Consider the following 21,656-nt stretch of genomic DNA (forward strand, 5'->3'; position numbering starts at 1 on the left):
CTTGTTCTGTTGCCCAGGCTGGAGTGCAATGGCACAATCTCAGCTCACTGCAGCCTCTGCCTCCAGGGCTCAATTGATTCTCCTGCCTCAGCCTCCTGTGTAGCTGGGACTACACGTGTGTGCTACCATGCCTGGCTAATTTTTGCGTTTTTCATAGACATGGGGTTTCACCATGTTGCCAAGGCTGGTCTCGAACTCCTGAGCTCGAGGTGATCCACCCACCCCTGCCTCCCAAAGTGCTGGGATTACAGGCATGAGCCACTGCACCCTGCCTGGATTTTCTTTATACTATGTTTGATGGCTAGCTGAAATTGTTTAATTGTTTGATTTTGGGTTTATTTGTCCCTTTCCCTCTGCTGGATTGTAAGCTACTTAAAGGCAGAGACTGTATCTTTCGTATTCGTCCTCTGTGAGGTGTTGAGTAAGTATTGGTTGAATGGATGAAGGAACGAATGAATGCTTCTTAGCAAAGCTTCACTAAAACTTGATGTGGTGGGTATCACTGTGTCCATTTTATGGATGAGGAAACTGAGGCTCAGTGAGATCAAATCACACAACTAAATATTAGCACTGGCTGGCATTTCCCAGGCACCAGCATAAAATGGGCAGGCCTTTTATGCTGTACCTCTTTCATCTCACTTGTTCCCTACAGCAGCCCAGGAGGGCAGGACTATTACTGCCTATATTTTATAATCAAGAAACTGAAACACAGAAACACTAAGTAACTTGCCAAAGCTCACATAGCCGAAAGGGTTGGGTTACACAGATCTGATTGATTTGGTTTCCATTTTTTTTCAGTGTAGCAAATATTTACTGTGTGCCAGACATGGGACAAGTCAGAGACCCTGCCCTTTGGCAGCTCTCAACCCTGTGTCTCATCCCCTTTCTTAAATCTCTGAGTTCTCCTACTTAGAAACTTGGAAAACCAAGGAAAATTGCTATAGGGTATGTGCATGTGTGTTTGGAAACACCTAAACTCAGAGCTCTGAAAGCCACCATATGCATGTCCTTGGGATGTCCCCTGCCTCCCTGGGCCCCTTACCTTGCACGGCTAGCTCGGCACTGGCGTAGATGGTACCGTGCTTATTCTCTGCCACACACTGGTACATGCCTGAGTCCTCCAGGCTCAGCTTGGAGAACCGCAGGTCCCCGGCCAACACCTCCACCCGGTTCTGTGCAGAAGAGCCCAGAGCCCAGGGGGATCAGGACCACTGGAGCCACAGGGAGGAGGGGTTGGCAGGGGTGGGGGCAGTGGAGATTTTAGGCTGATAATCCCTAGAGGATATGGCTTGTATGTCCAGTCCTACCTCAGGGCCACCTGGAACCTCAGGATGCAGATTACCCAGGCTTCCCCAAAGCTGGAAGGGTGAGGTGATCCAGTCAGGACCACATCACTTCTTTTGTGGCTGAATTGTGCCTGGATCCAGCCCCAGCCTGTGGCCATGGGACTGGGATGGGAAGAAGTCTTCAGGTGGTCCTAGGACCACCCTTTGACACCCTAATTAGCCCAGAGGGCTACTAGTGGTGCAGGGGAAGTTCTGGGGGGTGAGGGAACCAAGTGAGCAGAGGACAGTTATGTGTGGGAGGAATCCCATGTCTCCTACCTGGGAGGCCAGAGGCTCCCCGTTCCGCAGCCAGCGCACTGTAGGCCGGGGCTTGCCGGCGGCTGCACAGCCCCAACGCAGGTTGGAGCCAATGTCAGCCTCTGTGTCCGAGATCACCTTCAGCCACTCAGGCTGAGCTGTGGGAGCCCGGAAAAGAAAACCTGGCATGAGCTAGGAGGAGCTTCCGGCTCATTAAAAGGAACAGAAAATCAGGGTAGCAGTACCTGTGCCAGACAGCAGAGGGTGCCATCAGCATTCCGGGACGGAGAGGACAAAGAGGAGGGGGCAGGAAGAAGGAGGCACAAGAAAGCTGGCACTCTGTGGTTGTGCCAGTGGCTGCGTTCGCAACTTAAATCATTCTGGAGCCTCCTGTGTGCTTTCTGCACCCCTGACTGAAGCTCTGAGCTGACCACAGCACTAGCTTCTTCTGGTCCCAGACTCAGTGCAGTCCTAGGGCAAGCAGGCTCATGCAGGGGGCCTCCCAGTCTCCTCCCTGACTTTTGGGTCTGTTTCCTTGGGGACAAGGGTGAAGGCAGGAAGGGCGGTCGGGAGGGGCGGAGAAGGTGTCCCTGGCTCTGTACCCTGCACGATGATGCGGCCCTGCACGGTGTCTCGGCCCTTGGAGTTCTCCGCCTCACACTCGTAGGTGCCCTCATCCTCAAAGCTGACGCTGGGGATCTGCAGGGTGGGCTCAGCTGTGGTCCACTGTGGGGATAGGGAGCCATCCACTTTGCGCCACTTGATCCGGGGTACAGGGCTGGCAGGAGAAACAAAGCCAGAGGGTGTGGGCTAAGCTGGGCCTACCCCTCCAGTGCCCACAGCTCCTCATACCCAGACTCTCAGGCCCTCCTGAGACGCTGGGCCTGAGAGGAACAGAGGGAGAGAGGGTGCCTTCTGGCTGATCCTCACTCTCTTCTCCCAGGTAGGTTCGGAGCACACGCAGGGAAGGGGCAAGAGGCAGGGCTCCTCTACCCATCCCTCCTGCAACAACCCTCGAGCCAGTGAAGCTGGGCTTCTGCGGGGTCTGCACTCTGAAGCAGGGTCTGCCCTCCGCCACAGTGGCCTGTGAACTGGGTCTTTATGGGTTCTCTTTTCCGTTGCCTCTACAGGGCAGGCCTTGCCCCCCTACTTTTCAAAGGGACTTTAGCTATTAGTAATCTGTGCACTAAAACGGACTGAGGTATCAGTTTTAATGGTTAATATATTCCTCTTCCACATGCTTTTCTTTTCTTTTTTTTTTTAGATGGAGTCTCGCTCTCTCGCCCAGGCTGGAGTGCAGTGGCACTATCTTGGCTCACTGCAAGCTCCGCCTCCCGGGTTCACGCCATTCTCCTGCCTCAGCCTCCCAAGTAGCTGGAACTACAGGCGTCCACCATCACGCCCGGCTAATTTTTTTGTATTTTTAGTTAAGACGGGATTTCACCGTGTTAGCCAGGATGGTCTCGATCTCCTGACCTTGTGATCTGCCCTCCTTGGCTTCCCAAAGTGCTGGGATTACAGATGTGAACCACTGTACCTGGCCCCCCTTCCACATGCTTTTCACGTGGATTTTCTGGAAGCCCAAAACTTCCCACAAGGCAAAGATTATCCCAGGTAACCACAGGAGATAGTTGAGGGAGGAGGGGTCAAAGTACAAATCACATTCTTTCTTTCATTCTACAAACATTTATTGAGCACCTGCTGTTTGCTTAGCCCTGTTCCAGTGAATCTTTCTTCTAAGAGTGCAAGAAAGAGAACGCTTTCTGTTGTGATTCTCAAATAGATCACTGTTAACGTTCACGGAACGCTTTCCTAAATTCCAGGCACTGTTCTCAGCACCTCACATATATGAACTGATTTAATCCTCATGACAACCCTATGAGGTGGGTACTATTATTACCACCATAAAGAAACTGAGGCACAGAGAAGTTAGGCAGTTTACCCAAGGTCTGCGGGTGGCAGAGCTGGGGTCTGAACGAGGCAGACAGGGTTGGAGTCTGTACACTGTGCTGCCTGCCTCCAGCCTTGGGTGTTACTCAAGCTGTCTGAGCCTGCCGTGTGCTGCTGGAGGACCAAGTGATTCTGGCCGTGGAAGACTCCTGGCACATGCGGTGCCTCACCCAGAGAGTTAGTGTCCAGTGAGTGGTGGTCGATACCCACTGTGTGCCCAGTACTTTGCTAGACCCTGTGAGGGACACCAAGATGACAGCCCTGACTCTGCCTGCCCTCACCCTGGGGTCACCTGTGCCCCCAAGAGACTGTGCCCTGGTACCCCTCCCTTTTCACACTCACTTCCCAAAGGCAAAGCACTCCAGGGTGACCTGCTGCCCCACCAGTGCATAGGTCTCTGCTGGGAACCGGGCCTTGATGCTGGGTGCAAAGAGCCGGGTATCTGGGGAGAGAGAATTTTACAAATCAGATGCAGATGATTCCAGGTCAGGTGCTACCGTGCTTGGGATCTCAGCACCTTTCAGAGCCAACTATGCCTTGGCAGCTGTGTGGAATCTCCCTGAGGCCTAGGGCAAGGGCCTGAGGATTTGAAGCAGGAGGATCTGGGGGTCCAGGGCCTGGAATCAGTGCCCTGCAAGCCGATCTTCCAGTCTCCAAAGGAAAAACCCTTTTCCCAATGCCCGCTGACCCTTCCAGTTCCCTCCCTCCCGCCACGCCTGACCGAGCCTGACCTTCAGCAGCCAGGTTGAGCTGAGCAAATTTGCTGAAGACGCTCTTGGTGGAGAAGTCCATGTGGCTGGTGGCCAAACAGGAGTAGTTGCCCAGGTCTGAGGCATTGGTTCGGGCAATGTACAGATTCCCTGTGGTCTGGGACACGAAGTGACGCCCGTCCGTCGGGATGAAGTTGGGGAACTCGTTGAGGAGCCAGCGGTAGGACAAGCCTAGGATGTGAGGAGTTTGAGGAACCCAGGGGGTGCTGGGCTAACAGGACCACTCTGGGTGGGACCCCAGCATGCTGGTGGGGTTCTGCAAGCCCTGTCCTGACAGCCACCATGCTCTGAACTGGGGCTAAGGGGAGACCTAGAGGGAAGAAGTGACTATTCCTGCCCTTAGAGAGCACTAAGTCTGTCAGCGATCGCAGCCCTCAGGGACCACCCAGTTTGAAGGTGGAAGCAGGGCACAGAGATGGAAAATGACAGACCCATAAAGAAAACACAGATCATTTAAAATTAGGGTCCCAGGGATGGGTGCTTCTAAGGGTCATTTGCAGGGGTCACCTTTTATTCCATCCTTCTTCTGCCAAATTTCTGGTAGCCCTTCCTGTGCCCTCTTTTACCGTGGCCCAAGGTCTGGACTCACCTGGGTAGTGGGCAGGTGGGTTACAGGGCAACATCACCCCCCAGCCTTCATGGGTTTTCACTGGGTCTCGCTCCTCCTTGGAGAATTCCTGCAGAACTGGAGGCAGAGACCAGGGGCTCAGGCACTGTCCTCCTGGCCTGCGAGCCCCTCCCTGACTCATCCTTCACGGAGAAGCAGCAGTTCACTAAGGCATGTCATGTGAGGTCAGGAAGGCCTGGCTTGAGGGTGTCACTTGTCCTTTCTGGGTACTTTCTCCTAGCCCCCCTCCCCCTCCCGCAAAGTGTCTTGGTCCCCCGCGGGTCTCACAGCCGAAGCGGAGGATGGCCTCCCTGCTGACAACGGTGCCCACTGGGTTGGAGGCCAGGCACTGGTAGACCCCGGCATCCTGTGCCTTGGTGGGGTTCATGATGACCAGGTTGCCCCCCACCAGCTGGTGACGGGAACCTGGCTCCAGCTTCATCTCAGTGCCATTCATCTTCCACCTGCAGCAGGGGACGGAGGAAGGGGACCTCTGAGTCCTGCCTGGTGGCAGGGCTGATGAGAGGGAAGGTTCAATGGCTGCCTAGGGCCTCCCAGCACCCCCTGCAGAGGCCTTACCGATAGGTGGCTGGAGGGCTGGCCCGGGCGCGGCATGCCAGCAACACCTGCTCCTCCGTGGACTCCTCTGGGAATAGCACACTGAGGGGCTGGTCTTCAAAGACAGGCCCAAAGGTGGTTGGGGATCCCAGGGCTGAACTCCAAGCTGCAGGTGAGGACACCACCAGAGGCCTCAGAGCCTGGGCCTGGCCGGAGCCTGGCCTCTTGGGCTGTGCTGTCCAGTAAAACTTTCTCTGATGATGGGAATGTTCCATTTTCTGCACTGTTCAATGTGGTAACCACTAGCCACGTGGGGCTATTGAGCACGTGACATGGGGCTATTGCAACTGAGGGATGACATTTTACATTTTATTTAATTCATTTAAATTTGAATTTAAATAGGCTGGGCAAGCCCCATCTGGCCATATCAGTTCAGTCAATCACCCATCCTACACTCAGGTATTGAGCACCCGCTCTATACCCAGCACTGGGCTAGAGACTGGCTTGTAAAAATGATTAAGACACAGTCCCTCTTCTTCAAGGGGCTTGCGGTCCAAGGCGGGAAACAGGAAATTGGCAGTGCAAGGTGGCAAATGCCATAAAGTTCAAGGTGCTGGGGCCTCAGAATGGAAGCTGTTCTACCTCTCAGGGGGCTTTTAAGGGAGCCTTGCAGAAGAACTGATCTGTGGGGTGTGAGGTGCATGAGACATTGCCAGCCACAAACATGCAGACAGGATGTATGTCCCTGGAGCCTAATACCCTTACTGGGGCAGTGTGGACCACGAGGCCTGGGCCTGGGGACTAGACTGGCCCTCTACTAGCCGTGGGACCTTGGGAAAGTTGTGGAACCCTTCTGAGCCTCAATGTCTTCACCTGTGATATGAAAATAATATGAATTCACCTCCCAGGGTCTGCGTGAGGATTCAGCCAGACAAACCCTTGGAAGGTGGCGGGCAAGCAGATGTTTGCTGGAGCCACGTGTTGGGTGGGGACTTGGAAGAGAAGGTGGGTGGAGGGTGGGCAGTTTGCTTTGATGGGTGGAGGGTGGGCAGTTTGCTTTGATGGGTGGAGGGTGGGCAGTTTGCTTTGGTGGCAGTTTTATACAATTCCAGTATCACAATTCAAGAAATGTTCAGAAAGGGAGTGACTTGCCCATGGTCACCCAGCAAGTCTGTGGCACAGACAGATCAATTCCTCCTAAGCTTGGTGGACCAATGAGTACCCCACAGGCAAATGGGGCAGACCTCTCTCTTCATGCATCATTGTCCTGCTGCAGGGCAGGGCAGGGGATGAAGAGCCACAGATTGGCTGGACATCGCACCTGCCTTTCGACAGGGCTGGGGTGGGCTCTCTGCTGACTGGTGAGGCCAGTCCGTTTTGCCTCTGCCGTGTCAGGTGGGAGCCAGGCTATCCCTAATTGGCTTCTACCTCTTAACACAGCTGATTTCAGGCCTTCCTTGGTGGGTCATGGGGAAAGGGATCCCTATTAACCAATTAGCTCCTTTCCCAGCGCATCCAGCCGTCAGTCCTCTTCCAGGGGTAGGGGGTGACCCCATGCTGCAGCTGAGGCCCAGTCCTGGCCCCCTGGGAGTGAGGGCAGCTGCTAAGCAGCTCTCAGAATGAGGTAGGAGGCAGGGCTCCCAGAAATGGCCCGGTGCAGGCATCCCTCGTGCCATTCTCCCTCACTGCCGCCGCAGGCCTCAGAGGCGGAGGCGGCGGGCGGTGACAGCATCATCTCGGCTGGAGAGCCCAGCTTAATCCCAAGTTAATGATGGTGGTGTAGGGTAGGAGCCCTGCCCCAGCTGGCACTGCTGGGAGGTGGGGCAAAGGAGGGGCTGGGAGGCAGCCGGTCTGCTGAGAACCACCTCGTACAATAGCAGCTCCAGGAACTCTGGGTGATGGCGTGGCTGAATGGGCTTGGGGCACATTAATACATTCAGACTCTTTCTTCCTGAGAAACCTTTCTCCTCTGCTCTCAGCCGTCCACTCACCCAAATATTCACATACACGCCCCTCTGCATCTCTCACCTCCACACATTTTCTTTCTTTCTTTCTTTTTTTTTTTTGAGACGGAGTCTCGCTCTGTCACCCAGGCTGGAGCGCTGTGGCCGGATCTCAGCTTACTGCAAACTCCGCCTCCCGGGTTTACACCATTCTCCTGCCTCAGCCTCCCGAGTAGCTGGGACTACAGGCGCCCGCCACCTCGCCCGGCTAGTTTTTTGTAGTTTTTAGTAGAGGCGGGGTTTCACCGTGTTAGCCAGGATGGTCTTGATCTCCTGACCTCGTGATCCCCCCGTCTCGGCCTCCCAAAGTGCTGGGATTACAGGCTTGAGCCACCGCGCCCGGCCTTCCACACATTATTCTTATATGCACACTCATATCATACATAAATTCGTACATATGCATCTCCCTAAGCTGCTCAAATGGCCAGATACACACATTTACACACACATCCATTTTCCCCTGACACACAGCTATAGATGGCCATGGAGACTTTTATATATAATCCATGCATTCATAATAATAAAAATAATAATAAAAATAGGTGCTACCGATGGAGTGCTTACTATTTATCCCATACCAAGCTCCATATTTCCTTCTCATAACCTCTTTACAAGATAGGTATTGCCATTTTCTTATTTTCCTGATGTGGAAGCTAAGAGTTAGAAAGCTTTAATAACTTGCTCCAGATCCCACAGCTTGAAGGAGCAGATCTGGGGGTTTGGACCTTGGCCAGGCTGACCCCACCACCAGCATTCTTAACCCCAGTGTCCCTGACTCTTGACCTCTGTTTCCCATCAGAACCACCAGAGGCCCTGCTCCATCTCACAGATAAGGAGTCAGAATCTCTCGGAGTGAGGCTTGGGAGTCCAAGTCTTAGAAAATGCCCTTGGGCATTCTACAGGGAGGCTGGGGTATGAGAGCTGGTCGCACTGTGCTGTGAGACTTTCTGGACACATTCATTATCCCCAGCATAGCACCACCTCCATGCAGACACCTCACTCATACCTCCAGCCTCTCAGCCATCCATATCCACAGACGCCCTCACACACCCACACTTACCTCTTCAGCTACATACACACCCACCCACACATGAGCCTTCCCGTGTGTGTGCTTACACATGCGCACACAAAAACACACTCTCTCCCTGTAATCCCAGCACTTTGAGAGGTGGAGGCAGGAGGATCACCTGAGGTCGAGAGTTCGAGACCAGCCTGGCCAACATGGTGAAACCCCGTCTCTACTAAAAATACAAAAATTAGCCGAGTGTGGTGGCAGGTGTCTGTAATCCCAGCTACTCGGGAGGCTGAGGCAGGAGAACCACTTGAACCTAGGAGTCAGAGGTTGCAGTGAGCCGAGATCATACCACTGCACTCCAGCCTGGGTGACAGAGTGAGACTCCATCTCAAAAACAAAAACAAAACCCCAAACAACAACAACACACACTCTCCCAGGCAAGACCAGTCCTTCCTTATTCTTGTTCCGCATCCTCTCTGATTCTTTTCTGATGCCCTGTCATGGTAACTGTTCCCCCAAACACAGGCATCAGAAACCTTGCAGAGGAAGGGAGTTAGAGAGATGAGAAGGTGGAGGGGGATCCTTGATACTCCTCCTTGCACTGGAGTGCCAGGAATCCACAGCTATATCCCGAGGACAGGGCAGCAAGAAAAGCCCAGAGCTGAGGCACCTTCCCAGGAGGGGTGGCGGCCAGCGATGGGATTTGCCACCCCTGTCTCTCTCTGGAGCTCTGGGAGGTGGCAAAACAGATCCCAGCCCCTTGGCCATTGGCTTCGTGTGTCTCTGGGTCTGAGGACCTTGGAGGCTGTCCGTACCCCTTTCCTTAGATGGTGTGGATCCAGCATTGAGGTGTCCCTGAGGGAGGGGATGCTAGAAGCCCAGGTGCCTCCCCTCTGCTCCTTCTGGGGTTGGCATCTCCTGCTCTGTGCAGTTGAGGCTCCCCATCCCTGTAGCTCTTCCCAGTCTGGTGGACCCTGGGACAGGTAGCGAGGCCTGGGGGGCTAGGTGGCTCCCCCCACACTCTGAGTCAGCCCTGTTTCCCAGCAGCCTCACTGACTGAGCTGTAGGACTGGGAAGCAGTGAGGACAGAATGAGAACATCTGAAAGTATGCCAGTGGAGTCCTTCCCTGGTGAGACAAAGGAACTGAAATGCACTGGCTGTAGCCTTCCAGGGGGTGTGGGGTGGGGGAGGTAGAGTCTGAGGTGCTTAGAACTCCAGGACCATGGAGACTCCCACGGGGATGTTTAAGGAGAAAAGAAGCATCTATTGATCTGGGCTGAGGGTCAGGGTAGAGGCCAAGCAGTGGGTCCAGCAGACCCCTTAGAGCAGGAGGCGGCTGGGGACCTCCCTCTTGCCCTAGGACAGACCAGCTGCCCGGCTCCTCTGGCCTGACATGCTCTCCAGAGTCCAGCTGGCCTGTGGCTCTCAGCCCGCCCTCTTCACCCTCTCCTTCCCCTCCTGCCAGTGTCCCTCTGCCTCTCCTCCAAGCTGGGAGCTCCCCTGGGAGGAGAACCTGAGCTCCCTCCTCTGCCACATCTCTTCCCAGATCATGTTCTATGCTTGATCCATTTGCTGGGATGCAGCATTACCTTAATAAACCCTTCTAGCGTTTACTGGGGTTGACTGCTGTCTGCTCATGTCAGGGGACTACAGAGCCCTGTCTGGGAGAACGTCCTGCAATGATGGAAATGTTCTATGCTCTGTGCTATCCAATATGGCTATTGAACATTCGAATGTGGCTAGTGCACCTGAGGAAATTATTTTAAAAATGGAATTGAATCTGAGTTGTAGTAGTCCCATGTGGCTATTACCTTCCGTAGTGGACAGTGCAGCCTTTGAGGCTGCAACTCCGGGTGATATTGTGGAGATCTGGGCATGCCATCGTCTTGCTGTGTGACCCAGGGCAAGCCACTCACCCTCTCTGGGTCATTCTTCCTTCATCTATAACACGGCAAAGACATATTCCCTTTCCTCCTAAACTCAAAGGAAAGGTAAGATCTACAAATGGGAAATTTCAGCAAGGAAATGGCCTCAGAAATCTAGCTGCTCCTGCAATGCAGAGTCAATGATTTCTGAAATTGTCACCCAAATCATAGCAAGGATATAATGCTATAATCATGCCTGCTAGGCTTCAAAGCCCAGATGAGCCCTCTTACCTGAAGAGGAGACAAGGGCCACAGCAGCTACCAGCAGCAGGTGTGGCTTCCTCCTGGTGGCTGTCCCCATGGTGGATGTCCGGGCAGAGGTGGGGATCGGAGGAGAAGAGCCTCAGCTCAGCTTGGGGACAGCCCAGCTGGAGGCTGAGAAGGACCTGGGGAGGCAGGCAGACAGGAGGGCTCTGAGCCGAGGAGCGCTCCTCCTAGCTCCAGGCACATCTGGGTCTCTAAAGCTTTTACCTCGGCCTGGGGAGCTGCCGGAATTGCCCAAGCACTAATTCTCCCCAGGGCCCCAGAGGAAGGGGCTTGGCTATTACCAAGAAGCTCTTCCTGGGGCTGAGCGCCTCCTACTGGTCCCTTGGGAGTCTGGCTCAGCCCTGTACCCCCACCCGCCCCCACTCCAGCCAGCGGGGTGCCGCTTAAGAAGTGAAAGCAGAGATTAATTGGGAGGTAAGAACCCACCTGCCCTCTCGCCCGTCAGCTCTTAAGGCGAGATTGGAAGAGAACAGGACCCTTGCCTGGGCTGGAAGTCAGTAACGTTTTCCTCTGGCAGGAGGGCTTGGGGCCGACTTTCCCCCTGCCCCTTCCCCTCAGCTGTCTGGGTGGGGGCTAATAAACTCCTTTGGGAGCTGCCTTAAGTCTCCCAGTCTTGTTTTCCTAGCAGGGAGGAGGGGTCTCACTGATCTGTCCACACCCTCTTACCAGCGGAGTCATGACCTTGGCCCCATTAGCAATGCCCCAACCAGATGGGTGAAGGGGCCCAGCAGGCTTTCTGGGTCGAAAGAGTTAACGCAGCTCCCAGAGGAGTCTCCCTCTTGCACAGAGATGAGCTGAGGCTTGGTTCAATCTTTGAGCTCTGGAGAGGAACCTGTTCCCTGTAGCTGCTGAGAGCAAGTCAGTCACCTGTCCCATCAGTCTGAGAGATGGGGCCTCCTCTTGGGAGGTGAGGGCAGGGGCAGAGCCAGCCTCCCCGTTCACTCCCAGTCCCTGGGAGGACTTTCCTAGTTCGGAGGGGAGTGTGGAATGTCAGGGGCCTGCTTTCCAGTTACTGGTTATCAGAGTGAACCTGGGTCACTGGGCTCAGAGCCTCCACAGGGACCAGCGAGCCTGGCTGCAGATTCTGCTGCTCTGCTCTACCTGCCCTCTTTGCAGAAACCTAAGAGCAGCGGGAGGGGGTCAGGGCTTGGGGAGAGAGCCTGGCTGGGGGCCCTTTTGCAAACTGCCGACAAGACCCATCCCATCTCTGGATCTCAGTGTTCCGCCTCTGGTGATGCTCCCAGAATGCAGAGTGGCCAAGGGCCTGGGAATGCTGTCCCCTGGATGGGGACCCGGGTGGAGAAGGAAGGCTGCAGAGGACCTAAGATTGCTCCTTGGGCCTGTGCAGGGGCTGAAGGCCAGTGCAAGCTCAGGGTCTGCCCTGTCTCACATCACACTCTAGTCCCTCAGGAAGAGAGCTCCCGAACCCCTTTAACCCTCCACATCTGATCACCCCACAACCTTTTCCTGCCTCTTTCACAGCCACAGCTGGCACCCAAAGGAGCCTGGGGGAAGAGAACGGAGAGGTGGCCCCAGGGCCTGTCAGGAAGGATATGGGCAAGGAAGCCAAGAAGCTGGGTGTTTTGCAGGGAGCAGGGCGTTGGAGCAGATGGCACTCTCTCCTCCACCCCGACTGCGGCCTCATATCCACTTCCCATTGACAGGCAAGGTGCCCAGGTGCCAATTCTCCCTGAATACCTGTTCCTCCCTGTCCTTGCCACTCTCAGTTCCAGACTTGAACTCAAGACATTCTGCACTTGCAACCCCTCTGACATTCCCCCAGCCCATCTATCTCCATTCTCCTGTAATGCCCTTCCTAGGCAAGGCAGTCTGTCCTGCAAGGCCCTGTCCATGTCTCACCCCTGCCGGGAAGTGCCTAAGATGCCCCTGTCTGCACAAAGAATTCAGTTCACTCTGTTCTTGACTACACCTTTGGTACCCTGCCTGTGGAACTGTGTCCGTCTCCATTAGAAGGTTCTGAGCTGCCCAGGGGAGTGATTGTGTTGTGTTCATTTTGGTATTACCTATGCCTAGCAAAGTACCTGGCACATCATAGTTGTTACTTGTATGTTGCATTTAACTGGTCAAGAACAACTGTAATTATATGCCTCCAGGAGCCAGGGAACACATGCGTGGGCACACGTGATGGGGCTCATGCAGATGCTCCTTGACTTACGATGGGGTAACATCCCGATAAACTCACCAAAAGTTGAAAATATTGTAAGTTGAAAATTCATTTAATACACCTAATCTACTGAACATCATAGCTTGGCCTAACCCACCTTAAATGTACTCAGAAGGCCGGGCACCGTGGCTCACGCCTGTAATCCCAGCACTTTGCGAGGCCGAGACGGGTGAATCACCTGAGGTCAGGAGTTGGAGATCAGCCTGGCCAACATGGTGAAACCCCATCTCTACTAAAAATACAAAAATTAGCTGGGCATGGTGGCAGGTCCCTATAATCCCAGCTACTCGGGAGGCTGAGGCATGAGAATCGCTCGAACTTGGGAGGCGGAGGTTGCAGTGAGCCATTGCACTGCAGCCTGGGCAACAAGAGCAAAACTCCATCTCAAAAAAAAAAAAAAAAAAAAAAAAAAAAAAAAAAAAAAATGTACTCAGAACACTTACATTCCCCTGCAGTTGGGCAAAGTCACCAAATACAAAGCCTATTTTACAATAGCGTGTTAAGTATCTCATGTAATGTATTGAATACTGTACTCAAAGTGAAAAACAGAATAGTTGTTGGATACTCGAAGTATGGTTTCCATTGAATGTGTATTGCTTTTGCACCATCGTAAATTTGAATAATTGTAAGTCAAGTCACTATAAGTCAGGGACAGTCTGTATGTACTTGACAGGGCTGACAGGTCTTCTGTGCTTTCTGGGGGCAACCCCAAGGCAAACTCTCCCTTTCTCTTTCTCTCTCTCTCTCTCTCTCATACACACACACACTCAGAGCTCTAGGGTCAGCAGGGTATCTGGTCAGGGGAAATCACAGACATATGTCCCTGGATGCTATACAAATGCAGTGAGTCATCCTCAGAATAGAGAGGTGTTGGGACCTTCCAGGATTTGAATCTGATGAACAGGAGTTGTTAATATTGACTTCATCTCTGAACAGCTTCGTGAGCTTGGACAGGTTAATGCCCCTTGTGAAGACTCAGTTTTCTCATCTGCAAAGTGGAGATCATAACATGCACTTTACAGAGTTCTTTGGAGGGTTCCATGAGGTGCTAGAGTGCCTTGCAGTGGTTTTCAAACTGCTGTGAAGTCTTGGGGCTGTTTGTACCTGTCTCAGGGCCACCATGGGAGACTAGGGAGAGAGCATGGGGCTCCAGACTCCTTCCCCACTCCAGCCAGAGCAGCTCCACTTGTATCTGCTTTATATACAGGACTTTCCTATGAAGTTCCCTTTAAACAAAGGACTTTATGGCTCCAAAAAGTTGGAAAATCACCCCATTGGCACTGGTGTGCTGAGTCCTGATGCCTGGCACAGAGAAGGTGCTCAATCATCATTTGCTCCCTGCTCTTTGCCAGCCTGCCAGGCCCGGGAGCTCACTGGGGGCAGGGTGCCGGCCTAGGGAGGGCTCCAGGCACTTGTACTGAATGTGCCAGAGCAAGGCAGAGACAGACAACCAGGGGCTGGAGACTCCGGGATAGCCTCGGGGCAGATTCCTACCCGGAGTCTCTAGCTCCCACAGCAGTGCTGGTGAGAGCTGGGTGTGTGTGCATGTTTATGTCCCAGTGTGCATGGATATAATGCTTGTGGGTATCTGTCTGTTGTGTCTATATGTGTGATCTGAGTTTTGTGTCTGCATGTATGCATGTGTCTATGTGTCTGTGTATGATGATGTCTGGTCTTTGTGTGTATGTGTGTGTGTGTGTGTGTGTGTGTGTTTGTGTGTGTGTGTCTCGGGTGTGAGGACTCAGCCCCTTGCCTTGTTTCCCTGCAACCCACCAGGAGGTTTGCATCATAGATCCTTCGCCACCACCTCCAGTAGTCAAGATTGTCTGTTATCTCTATTACCATAAGTAATTACCGTGGGTAATCACGAATAATCCAGCCCAAGGATCCTGGGTACCCTCCAGGGATCAAGACATACAGCCTTAGAGGAGACTGCGGGGGAGGGGCCAGGATCCAGGAGCACCAGGGCTTGCCCTCGGGGAGCACCGGAGACCCATCAGCTTGATCAGATGTATATTGAGCTCCATTGTGTGCCACAGCCTCGGGTGAAAACACACACACACACAGAGTCTGGACTAAGGGTTGGAGCTCCTTGCCTCCCTAAAGGTGAGGCAGTTGGTGTCCAGTCCTGCCCTGCATTCATTTCCATCACAGTATTTACTGACCATGTGCCAGGCATTGTGCTAAGCACAGGGAGACAGTAATAAAGTTACTGCCTCTACAGAGCTCCCTGACCACCTGAGTGCAGCCTAGGATGTGCTCATGAGTTCACCGATCAGTCATCTCCCCATACCATCTGCCCTATTATACGTTCTAGAATGCCCAGGATGGAGGAGGCTTTTTTGTCAGGAGCAAGGCTGGAGTGGAGCTATGCCAGGCCCAGAGCTGGCCCTGCGAGCCCTAAGCCAGCCAAGTCTCGCCCAGGCCAGCTGCCCTAGTGCAGGGGTGCAGGCGCAGACTGGCACAGGCGAGCACAGGCTGTCACCAGCAGGGGCTGGTCCTGCGAGGCACCAGCACATGGGGGAGTGGACCACTGGGGGGTTCAGGGCACCAGGGGGAGCTGGCCGAATTGTTGGGCCCAGGAAACAAAGGGCCTGGGGGACAGCTGGGGGACAGAAGGCTGTGAGTGGGGCTCCAACACACGACAGGGTTTCTGGGATAAGGCCCCCTGCATGGAGCCAGTCAGAAAATAAAAGGTACACCCTCCACCCCAGAGTGCTTGCTGCCTATTGGGACGCCCAGCTCCTGGTCCTGAATGTCTCTCCTCTTCTCCCCCGTAATGGAGATTGGAGAGCAATGAGAGATTTGGCAACTTCCTATGGATGGTGGTAGGAAAGAAGAGTTTGGAGCCCAGCTGTGGGCAGAGACTAAGTGATTTATTATCAGCCTACAAAGTACTTGAGGAGCCCTTCAGGTCCCTGCTTGACCTCTATCCTATAAAACAGCACACTGGTTAACAGGGCAGGCTATTAGGTAAACCTGCCTGGTGCTGTCTAGCTAGCATACCCCTAATACAACTAACTAGTATAATCCTGGTTATCACAGTCATTACTTAACCAGTCCCAGCCTCACTCTCCCATCTGCAAGAGTGGGAATGAGAAGGGTAGGACCTGCTTCATGGGACTGCTGTGAGGTCAGCACGTCACAGGCTCATAGTGAGTGCTCAGGAAAGATCAGATCTTAGAACTGAGAAATCTCACAGCCTTGTGTCCACAGCCACTGGGCCTGTCTGGCTTACCGCTATACAATCACAACATCCAGGTGGCACTCATATGTATTTAGAAGACTGACAAACCCACAATCTCCTGGGCAGGTGCCTCCCTCCTCTTACACCCCACAGGTGCAATGGTCATAGGTAAGCACTAGCATACCACCCCAGACTAGGGCACAAGGACACAGCCCCCATGACAGAGTTATACCTGGTACAATGTGCTCAGGGGGTCATGCGGCCGGGACAGGTACTCCTTCTCAACCGCCCTCACCTCCTGCCTGGTGGGATCTAAGATCAGTACCCTTTCCTTTGCCTAAGACAAGAATTGCCCAGGAGGCAAGCACCATCATCCTCCAGGAAGGTCTGAACCATCCCCATGCCCCTCTGGTCAGTACAGGGCCCTGCGGTGGAGTGGGTGGGGGCTGCTAGGATCTCAGCGTGCCAGGCCAAGGCAGCAACTGGAAGGGGCAGGGTGAAGGATTGTGATTGAGGGGTCTCTGTGGTACCCTGAGCTGCAGACATCCTTAGGGGAGATATGGGGGCATAGGGACCTCCTCAGCCCCAATGGGGACCAGGGGAGCTGTGCAGCCCTGTCCTTCCTTAGCCCCCTCTGTGTGCTGCTCAGCTCTGTCTGCAGGCTCTTTGTGACTGCAGCTGCTTCCCTGAGGCCCGGCCCTCATGCTGACGTGCCCTCTGGGGAGAGCTGTGGCTCCCAGGTTCATGGGTTTGTTTGAGCTTCCAGCATTGGGCAGGGGGGAGTCTGGCCCTTGATCTGAGCCTAGAGTCTTTGCCCCTGCAGGAGAGATCTACTCTAACAGAGAGACCCTTTAAAGTAGGGAGTGGACAGAAGAGGAGAGGCTTCCGTCCTCCTGGGAAGCTCAGGATCAGGAGCCAGCCACCCCCGGACCACAGGTGTTCCTACTTGCCTGCCTTGCTCTCTGTGTGGTGTGAAGCAGTGAATGAGCGCTGTAGAAGGATCCCTTTTTGAGATGCCAGGCATAAGAACAATGGTTTCAACTTGTTTCTGAAGAAGCAAATCAGGAAGAAAATTTCCTCCTGCATTAGCAGAGCAATTTCTGCATGTCCCCCCAACTCTGCTGCAAGGAGGCTCCCCGCAGTTCCTAGACAGCTTCCTCCAGGGTGGTTCAGCACTTAAGCCTGGTGGAGGTGGGGTCCAAACTGCTCCTCCTCTCAAGCTAGTTTCCTTTGGATTTGGGGTCCAGATTAGCTTCACCTCTTGGGCAGCACTGCAGGAAGGCTGCCCTCCAGCCAGGCACAGGGTGGGAGAACCCCTTGGTCCTTGAGGGTGGCAGGCACTGAAAAGATGTGGGCTTGGGCTGGAGGAAACCCAGCAGGTTTGACTAAATGGGTGTATGTGAGAGGCTGGCGTTGACTTCCCCATCTAAGTAGGGAACTTAATGGCTCATTAGGTAAGAAGGATGCTGAGATGTGTGTGGGCCTGAACGTGTCCTGGGATGGTAGGTGTTCAGGTTTCGGGTGAGAACATCACACACCTTGCTTTTGTTTGCATCCTCTTTGGTAAACAAAGAAACATGGGCTAATCTTGTAGCAAGGAATCATCAAACTGAAGAAAGCACTTATTCCAGGATGATTACCATCAGGACACAGAGCCCACAGAAACTCCCATAAATGTTCCAGGTTAGCAACAGCCTCTGGGGGGTTGGTCTAGATTGGGGTTGTGGTCCTGAGGGATGAAGGGGTGGCCAGCATGCACGAGGGAATGAAAAGGATGTCTGCCTTCTTATGGATTCCTGAGTCACATCCACCTTTTACCATTTGAAACAGGATTACTGGAAGTTGGAAGAAACTTATAGGGTCAGCCAGCCCAACCTTTGCCTCTAGGCAGGACTCTTTAACCTTGGACCAGACCCCAGTTCTCCACACCATCCTTAGAGTCATCTGAAAGGAGACTGCCCCACCTCCTCGTGGCTCACCCTTCTAGCCAGGAAGTATCTCCTGCAGTCTAACATAAGTCCCTCTGGCTTCCCTGGCATATTCTTTGCTCTGGTTCTTCCTCCCCTGTGTATCAACCACCTCTTCTCCAACCCCCTGGTTCTGCCCTAGGAATCCCTCCAAAAATACAAATACCACCCACACTCAGGCTTAGAGATTGTCTTTGAAATACGCTTTCTCACCAACGTTTGGCTCGAGGAGGTTTCTGAAGAGGGGACTATGCATCCTCCAAGCCATCCCAGATGCATTGCTTCCCTGGTGGCTTTAGAGGCAGAAAGGATGCCTTGGGGTCCCCTGTCTATGAACATGCCCCTAAGGAGTAAGTTTGGTCAGCCAGAGACGAGATGTGCAACCACCGTGTTAAGCACAATTCCTCAGAGGTCTATCCCACATGTGTCTCTATTTGAACAACTGCTGACAGAGAAGGTGCTGGAATGGAGTTGCATAAGGAGTGAAATCTGGCAGGGGAAATGGTTGGCGGTGGGGAGGCCGAGGGCTGAAGCCGGTGGAGTACATGCGACCAGAGAAGGGAGTGCGAGGAGAGAAGGAGTAGAGGAAGGAAGGAGAGTAAGAGAGAGAGAGCCGGGAATGAGCGCAGGCTCCTGGAGTCTGGGGCACTCATCTCCATGAACAGTGTGCCTCTGTTTCCCTCACTGCTCATCGTGTCAGCACAGTGGTCTCTGCACCTGTGAGGCAGGTAGACCTTGGGTGACTTTGACATCATTGGCTCAGGGGCCCTTTCCTGTCTGTCTCACCTCCTGCCTCCTTCTTACTGGCTGAGGACTCCCACAGGCGATTAGGAAGGACTTTGACCTTGTGGCAAAAGCCCTGTCCGTGGTTCTGCAACTTGGCTAGAAAGGGGTTAACTGGTGGGCACCCTGGGGAGGGGCTTGGATGCTGCTGTCTTTAAGGGGAGAGGTCCCTTCTCCCAAGGCCAGGAGTGAGGGCACCTGTTGTGACCTCCAGGCCATCTCCCTGCCCCACCCCCAGGAGGTGCTGTCACAGCAGCCTCTCCCACAGGTGGGCCACCTTTTGCTGCACTCGATCTCCAGTGGCTCATTCCGCCCCCCTGAATGGGACCAGGAGGTAGAGAGACTTGGAGGCTAAGTGAGCTGAGGGGTCTTTGGCCAGAGAGTTGGAAGAGGAGGCTGAAACTGTTGCCCAGACGAGACCAGAACATCACCTGTGCACTGGGTTTCTTGGGCTGTTCCTCCTCCCACCTCCTTCTGAGCAGAGGGAAAAGATGCTGAAACCCACCTTTCTCCAGGGCTGGGGACATGGCATGCACAACCCCACTCCCTCCTGATCTCACTGGATCCCCCCACCCCTAGGACATAGGCTCAGCCCCCAGTGGTCTGGGGCTAGAGGGTGACCGACTCCATCCCCAAGTAGCAGCAGGACTCTCCCCTTCCATAGGCACTGCCTCCTCCACGTCCCGCTGCTTCCCACACCTGAGAGACCCTCTTGGAGAAGGTGACAGGATTCAGCTCCGGACACTTACTGGCTGAGGCTGCCCCCACCTCTAGCCCATTACGTAAGCCCCACGGTGCTGGGCAGAAGGACTTCCCTCTCTTTCCAGAACCCCCTAGCTCTGCCCCTTCCCCTCCCCATACCACTCTGGCTCCAGCCTCTTTCCTTACTGGAAAGCCAAACTTTGTGCAAATCCTTCCCTCCCACCAGTGAGGATAGAGGGGAGGGATTTGAGGAGAAGCTAAGGTTGGGAGGGGGAAGGGAAGGAAAGGAATTTCAGCCTGGTGGCCCCAGCCTCTCGCCTTTTGGGATGTGACTGGCCTCAGGACTCTCCTCCCTGAGTCCCAGTTCCTGGACAGGCCTTTGCCCAAACTTGTGCTCCACTCTCCCCTCTCTCTTCCACAGCCTCCCCCTCTGTCCAACTGAAGCAAGACTTTGTAAAGAGGTCACCCTGCAGAGGTAGACCCTGGGTAACCTCAAATCTGAGGACTCCCGCTCAATTCCATGCAGGGACTTCTGGGACAGGCCAGGGCCCAGGGCCTGGCCGTATGGACTGGTCCTGTCCTGGACCGGGTGCCCAGGGCCGGCCCAGGAGAAACTGCCCTCTCCACAGGCAGCTGCCACTGCCCGCTGGCCAACTCGAATTCCTGGACATACTCCTGGGGTCCAGCTTTTCGGCCAAGCTCGGCCTGATAGAGCGCTGCGGGATGCCGCCCACGTAGACAGGGCGGAGGGGAGCCCCAGCACCCACCCTGAGGTAGACAGGGGCTGAGGGGAGAAGTCAGAATGGCCCCAACCTGCTAGCGTTCCTGTCCCTGTTCCCTCCCAAGTTACAAGGGGGTATTTACAGGAACTGAGCCGGGAGCCCTGGCCCATGACAACGCGCGGGGAAGCCCCTGGGTTGGAGGAGACAAAAGCGTTTGGCACCTACCTGGGGCGAGAGAAGGGTGTTGGCTGGGGCAGGTGGACGCTGCCCGAGTCGGTGAGCCAGGGCCGGCCGGGCCGCCAGCCCCTGGGCCGCCCTCCTCTGGGCCCTGGCGGCCTCAGCCGCTCGCTGTCCGGGTGCGGCGGCGGCCGCGGCGGCGGTGGCGGGTGAGGGCGCGTGTGTGTGAGCGCGCCCGGAGCCACTGCAGCATCTCTGCATCAAGATGTGCTCCTCCCTCTCCCAAGCTCCGCTCACTGGCTGGCTCCGGTCCTCAGCCAACGCTCGGGGGCCCTGGAGATGGCTTCCTTCTGCCCCCCTCCCACCCCCCTTCCGTCCCCACCCTCCTGGCTTTACCTCATTTGCTGTCATTTAAGGACCAGGGAGCGAGCCCAGCGCGCGTCTTCCATAATGCATGGGCGGCTCATGGACAGGCCGCGGGGCGCTGTCTGGCCCGCCTGTCCTCCCGATCCTGCCCAGCCACACTTCTAGTGCCCAGGGCCGAAGGGGCAGGAGAGCGGCGGGGTGAGGAGGGAAAAGAAAGTGGCTCTTACTCCTCAAATCCTCGAGACCCATGGAGCCAAACCTCCTTGTTTCCCCAGAAATCCTCTATCAGAGGAACAGATCCAAACCAGAAACCCCAGCTTGCTGTGTGGGGCAAGTGGGAGGGAGGGGCTGTCTCTGTTTCCCGGTCCACCGCGTGTTCCTCTTTATTGTTTCCCTTGTTCAAAAGTAGTTTGAGCTTTTTGTCAAAATATCTAAATGTTAGAGGACGTTTAAAAATACATAGTGAAAGTCCCTCAACCACTGGTCTTAATAAATTTAAGCACATGCCCCCAGGTTTATGATTTTCATGTAAACAATTACATGGGTTATTAGGATTATTTCACACAAAAGTGATGACATAAAACAGTAGGACTGGCAAAACACTTTTCACTGTATAACTGATCTTGGACACTTTTGTGCATCAGTAGGTTTGGATCCAATCCCATTTTTAAGCAACCAGCAGTGTGATGTCATGAAAAATTCCCTGGATTAGGGGTCTGGGTGTCTGAAGTATTCTCTGGGCTCCGCAACCAACTGGCTGTGTGTGCTTGGCTGAGTGCCCTGCCCTCTCTGAGCCTCACTGGTATCTGAAGGGATTAAAAATGGACACAGTCCCGCCAGCTCTGAGATTCTAAGTGCTCACCCTTGTCAGCGATGCATTTCTCCTGC

General features: G+C 54.3%; 1 protein-coding gene across 2 annotated transcripts in view; it reads right to left on the minus strand.

Moving 5' to 3' along the window:
* Nucleotides 1-20,744, minus strand: part of CNTN2 (contactin 2) — a 35,134-nt gene extending 14,390 nt beyond the window's left edge. For both annotated transcript variants that reach the window (XR_004058711.1, XM_010365428.2), the window contains exons 1-10: nucleotides 20,451-20,744; nucleotides 10,644-10,798; nucleotides 5,490-5,634; nucleotides 5,199-5,374; nucleotides 4,893-4,988; nucleotides 4,265-4,474; nucleotides 3,876-3,975; nucleotides 2,186-2,361; nucleotides 1,605-1,741; nucleotides 1,043-1,172 (exon numbers count right to left, since the gene is read on the minus strand). Coding sequence is in view for 1 of the 2 variants with exons in the window: in XM_010365428.2 (XP_010363730.1) it covers nucleotides 1,043-1,172; nucleotides 1,605-1,741; nucleotides 2,186-2,361; nucleotides 3,876-3,975; nucleotides 4,265-4,474; nucleotides 4,893-4,988; nucleotides 5,199-5,374; nucleotides 5,490-5,634; nucleotides 10,644-10,713 (1,240 nt within the window). In the remaining variant the exon portion in view is untranslated. The remainder of the gene's footprint in view (nucleotides 1-1,042; nucleotides 1,173-1,604; nucleotides 1,742-2,185; nucleotides 2,362-3,875; nucleotides 3,976-4,264; nucleotides 4,475-4,892; nucleotides 4,989-5,198; nucleotides 5,375-5,489; nucleotides 5,635-10,643; nucleotides 10,799-20,450) is intronic.
* Between the last annotated feature and the right edge of the window lie 912 nt (nucleotides 20,745-21,656).

This window comes from Rhinopithecus roxellana, chromosome 8, assembly GCF_007565055.1.
Source record: "Rhinopithecus roxellana isolate Shanxi Qingling chromosome 8, ASM756505v1, whole genome shotgun sequence".
In the NCBI taxonomy this organism is placed as follows: Eukaryota; Metazoa; Chordata; class Mammalia; order Primates; family Cercopithecidae; genus Rhinopithecus; species Rhinopithecus roxellana.